This window comes from Sphaeroforma arctica (genome assembly GCF_001186125.1).
Source record: "Sphaeroforma arctica JP610 unplaced genomic scaffold supercont1.1344, whole genome shotgun sequence".
In the NCBI taxonomy this organism is placed as follows: Eukaryota; class Ichthyosporea; order Ichthyophonida; genus Sphaeroforma; species Sphaeroforma arctica.
In genome coordinates, this window is record NW_014039214.1 from 11,343 (window position 1) to 16,847 (window position 5,505).

Genomic DNA, 5,505 nt, shown 5'->3' on the forward strand with positions numbered 1-5,505 from the left:
AGTAGTGCGTGTGTGTGTGTGTGTATGTGCGTGTGTGTGTGTGTGTATAGGTATATGTATATGTATAACTGTATGCCTTTTTAAATTTATTTTGTATAAAATCTAACTCTCGGAATGATTGATTTGTTCTATTTTCCGAATAAAGTGTATATAAACCTCCCTTCGGATGTATAGATTCACTCCTTATGTTGTTTGGAAGTAATATCTACGCTCATCTCTATATGATCTTCTCGTGTATTGCTGGCCATACACCGCAAAAACGTTGAAAACCTCGTGTATACAGAGGCAAAACAGTAAAATAATTCAACTGTGGGTACTGAAAGAACCATCACAAGTGGCGCCTATTTCGTTCTTGTGTGGCAGTGGTGTGGATGTATTTGTACATACAATGTATCATAGGTCGCTCATGTGTTGTGGTGCGGTTCAACTACAGAGTAATATGGGCTACCAAATGCTGCTGAAAATGGGGTGGAAGGGGGGGGAAGGTTTGGGTCTCCACAAGGACGGCAGGACAGAACCGGTCCGGTCCAACCCTGTCCTGGGTGCAATGGGTTTGGGCCGGTGGGACATGGAGATCACCACTGCGGGCCAGGCGACCGAGAGCAGAAAGCAACTGATGAGTGAAATTGAAGAGACGGAAGAGCTTAAAGACAAGCGCAAGCTGGAGGTGTGTGTAGTTGTGCGCTGCGTGCGTTTGGTGTGTGCAGTGTATAACCACGTGTGACTTGAGTGAAGTGTGTGATAAACCAATGGAGCAGCTTGTACAGTGAAGTATAAAAACTAGAGACAGATCATATAACCACGTGTGACTTGACTAGAGGTGGAGCTGGCTTGCTTGACATCAGGTGTGGCGAGTGTGTGTGTGTGAAGTTTAAAGGATGTTCTGACGGATGAGAGAGCGCAAAGAATCTAAAGTGTGTGCAGGAGAGGCAGTAAATGGCAATTGGCTTCAAGGGCATGTGCGCGTGTGTGTTGTGTGTACTATAAGTGTTTGAAACTATAAGTGGTTGGATTATAAGTGTTTGAAACTATAAATGGTTGGATTGGTGTGCTATAAGTGTTCGAAACTATAAGTGGTTGGATTATAAGTGTTTGAAACTATAAGTGGTTGGATTATAAGTGTTTGAAACTATAAGTGGTTGGATTATAAGTGCTTGAAACTATAAGTGGTTGGATTATAAGTGTTTGATACTATAAGTCGTTGGATAATAAGTGTTTGAAACTATAAGTCGTTGGATTATAAGTGTTTGATACTATAAGTCGTTGGATTGGTGTGGCGAGGAACTGTGTTCAGTTGTTCTGCGATATAGTTATAACTATTCGCGCGAGCGAGTGTGTTGTTTTTTTGGTTTTAAATTTGTAAAAACACTTCTGCTGGCTGCTGAAGTGATACCAACTCCCATCAGAACAAACAGCCAACAATCCGGACCAGCTTGCATGCCCGTCATTTCGAATTGTACATGTGACACATAAAGATACTGTGCTGCCGCATACTGATTTGCTGTATTGAGTGAGTGCTATGTATCTTTGTACCGTGCCCGCGTGTCACTACCATGCCCAGGCCTAGATTGTATACTGGTGTAGATGGTCGCCTAGTTACAGGTGCCCCTCTCTCTGCCCAGGCCAAGTGGCAATAATAACAATAACAATTAACGCAATTCCCTACCTCTGCCCAGGCCAAGTGACAAAAATAACAATAACAATTAACGCAATTGCCTGCCTTACCTCTGCAGGTAGAGAAAAAGGAGGAGATTGACAAAGAGATCAAAAAGGTCAACGAGGTGTTCTACTGCGCCGACTGTGTGAAGCAGTATGTGACGGTCATGCAATTTGAGAACCACATGAGTTCCTACGACCACCACCACACCAAACGCCTGAAAGAACTGGCGCGCAGAGAGAAGACGAGGAAAGGGGGCGTTGGTATGTGCAGTTGTGGTATATTGAAGTGATGTTGGTATGTGCAGTTGTGGTATATTAAAGTGATGTTGGTATATTGAAGTGGTGTTGGTATGTGCAGTTGTGGTATATTGAAGTGGTGTTGGTATGTGCAGTTGTGGTATATTGAAGTCAATGTTGGTATGTGCAGTTGTGGTATATTGAAGTCATGTTGGTATGACACAGTAAGGTTGGTCGAGAATCGCATGAGTTCTGTGACCGTCTCCACCACACACCATTGTCTTAGGCTACTCATAGAGGGGAAACGATTCACCTCGATGTACCTTAGTACTCTTTGACCATACATCTCCCGGAGACGTCTAATATACTGATGATTGCGATAGGCTTTCGCTCGCTGTATGCTGGATGATTTGATACGATTCGATATATAAGCAATCCGAAACCAATCGATATGTCGCCCAAAAGTCGTATTCTGTACATACCACCATGTACGTCTTCATGCTTTCTGCCCGTGTCTTTGCACAGGCGTTTAACGCTATGCTGGTTCGTTATCTGTATGTCTTCATGCTTTCTACCCGTGTCTTTGCACAGGCGTTTAACGCTATGCTGGTTCGTTATCTGTATGTCTTCATGCTTTCTACCCGTGTCTTTGCACAGGCGTTTAACGCTATGCTGGTTCTTTCTATACTGTCCCTGTGTTCCACAGGATTGTCTAGGAAAAAGGAAGACAAAAAGATGCAACGGGAAATGGCCAAGATGTCAGCGTTCGCATCGGCCGCTCAGAAAAGCACCCAATCGCAGAGCACACCCTCAGAGAGCCGGAACCAATCATATCACAACCTTGAAGCACCAGCCAATCAAAAGACAGCCCAAAATAGAACCCATCCGCAACCAGGCGGCTCCTTCCAGCGGATTCAGAGCGAACCACGCAGCATTAGCAACACCCACCCCAACCACACCAGCCACAGCACCAACCACACGTACACCCGCAATGATACTCGTACGCCTCACACAGGCATACAAGCTATCCCTGAGCCTTCGAGTGCCTTGCAGCCACCCCCGCCCCCACCGCCCAACCGCATCCAGCCACCACCACCGCCGCCGCCAATGGCACCAGTCGACCAATCGCAGCTCACCTCACTCGGGTCGGAGCTGGTACCAACTCCATCGCAACAGATACCAACGGCGCCTGCTGCGAACCGACCAGCGCTATCGTTCGGGTTTGGCAAGAAAAAGCCCACCAAGGTAAATTAGGATCGAAAGTAGGGGTACTATGATTGGGGGGGGGTGTATTGGGATATGATGTGGTTTAGATATTGTGAACGATGTTTGAAACTTATTGGATTGGAGATTGGATACCCTGGATGCATGTGCTTGATTGGAGGGTTGATATACATACTAGTGTGCTTTATTGGAGGGTTGATATACATAATAGTGTGCTATATTGGAGGGTTGATATACATAATAGTGTGCTTTATTGGAGGGTTGATATACATATTAGTGTGCTTTATTGGAGGGTTGATATACATATTAGTGTGCTATATTGGAGGGTTGATATACATAATAGTGTGCTTGATTGGAGGATTGATATACATAATAGTGTGCTTTTTTGGAGGGTTGATATACATAATAGCGTGCTTTATTGGAGGGTTGATATACATAATAGTGTGCTTTATTGGAGGGTTGATATACATAAAAGTGTGCTTTATTGAAGGGTTGATATACATAAATTTGATATACATAGTAGTGTGCTTGATTGGAGGGTTGATATCCATAATAGTGTGCTTTATTGGATGGTTGATATACATAATAGTGTGCTTGATTGGAGGGTTGATATACATAATAGTGTGCTTGATTGGAGGGTTGATGTACATAATAGTGTGCTTTGCCATGGCCTCATAGTTTGAGCAGGCAAGTACCTGTCTTGCGATGATGCACCGATGACTGGTCGACTGTTTGTTTGGCATTGACTGCGCTCGGGCACTTTGTGCTTTCCTGGACTGGCGTCAAATTTAACAGTGGCAACGCAATTGAGTTTGCGCGGGAGCCCATTTGTCTCGGCCTATATTCTGTAGACTAAAAGCAAGATGCTTGATAGTACCATTCGATGCACTTTAAGTTGGCAACCGTACCTCATCTGAGGCGACCAAGCTCTACTCCCCACATCGTGTATGGCATCAACGACCTAAACCTACCTTTCCCCACATGCGTTTTGGGTGTACGGTGGCGTTTAAGGTCCTCAAAGCTTCCGGCCAACCGCACCTACACAAGTATTCACCTCGATGCGGCTTGTTTCTGCCATTTAATCCCACGCACACAAACGATTTGCCCCCAATTCCAATCTCTTTATTCGTGTTGTTACAATCAATATCTGTACGTGCATGTGATACCCTGCAGCATGTTTCTGTCATCTCTCCTGTGCTGTGATCCCGCTTTCCTCCCATCTCTCCGACATCTGCGGCCGTTCGAGTACAAACACTCACCCCACCTCCTGGTCTTGTACGCGTAGGCCGGCATCAAGTTCGCATTCGGGCAGACCAAGTAACTAGCCGTGTAGCCGTGGCTGCAACCCGACAGACCCATCAGATATGTGATCACTCTGGCCCATACGAACACTGCTCTAGTGGCAACAACTATGATGTACACAACGTCTGCGGGACGCAGAACCTAGCGCGACCACGGTACATTAGAGTTTTAGGGTTTAGGGTTTAACCCCAAGACCCTAAAACCCATCACACTCCTGCTTCTCGCTGGACACCCGAGCCAAGCATTACATGCCCCGTCAACGTCTGTGTGTGTACAAACTGCGACACAGATTACCATCCCATCCCAAGTCAACAAGTCAACCGTGAGACTCTCCTCCAACACACACGCGCTCGCTGGCAACGGCGTTCCTAGCCCCAGCCGCAGATCGAGCAGTTAGGTGAAGTAGCAATCGTATCGGCTCCCATACCACCATAGTGCACTAACCGACTTAGCCTCCGCTGCAGTATGTATGTCTCCTCTCTCGTTGTGTCAGTTGTGCCCGTCTGCCATGCCGTTCTATCGCCGAGCGCGTGACAACCACGGCGTCGGCGTGTGACAACCACAGCGTCAGCGTGTATCAACCACAGCGTTGGCGTGTGACAACCACAGCGTCAGCGTGTGACAACCACAGCGTCAGCGTGTATCAACCACAGCGTCAGCGTGTGACAACCACAGCGTCAGCGGATGGATGGCACGGACGCCGCCCTGCAGCCTGTGCTTCCTGTAACACCCATCTCAGCCCCAATCCCTATAACATTCTATCGCAATTAATGCTTCCCATACTTGTCCACACCCACATCCACACCCACACCCGCATCAGACCCAAACTCTCACCCCAAACCCACACGCACGGCTTGTTATGCGGTGGCTGTCTCGCTACCCGCAGATAGACCACACGGTACGTGAGCTGGCCTCAGTGCCTGGGCTGAAACGGCACGAGACACAGAGCCAGATCCAGACCAGGCAGGATGAGTGGCCTTAACCACTCTTGAATAGCAGCACGGCAATCTGTGGCAGATAGGCACACACGGGCAAGGAGCGCGTGTCAGTGGATAGGCTTATGTATGTTTTATTTATTTATGT

General features: G+C 47.1%; 1 protein-coding gene across 1 annotated transcript; it reads left to right on the plus strand.

Annotated features, from left to right (window-relative positions):
• Positions 1-430: 430 nt before the first annotated feature.
• SARC_10672 (hypothetical protein) lies at positions 431-3,141 on the plus strand (the record flags this gene model as incomplete). The annotated part of the gene is made up of 3 exons (XM_014295279.1): positions 431-667; positions 1,734-1,920; positions 2,603-3,141. Coding segments are annotated over exons 1-3 (954 nt in total), but the record flags the coding sequence as incomplete, so codon positions are not given.
• Between the last annotated feature and the right edge of the window lie 2,364 nt (positions 3,142-5,505).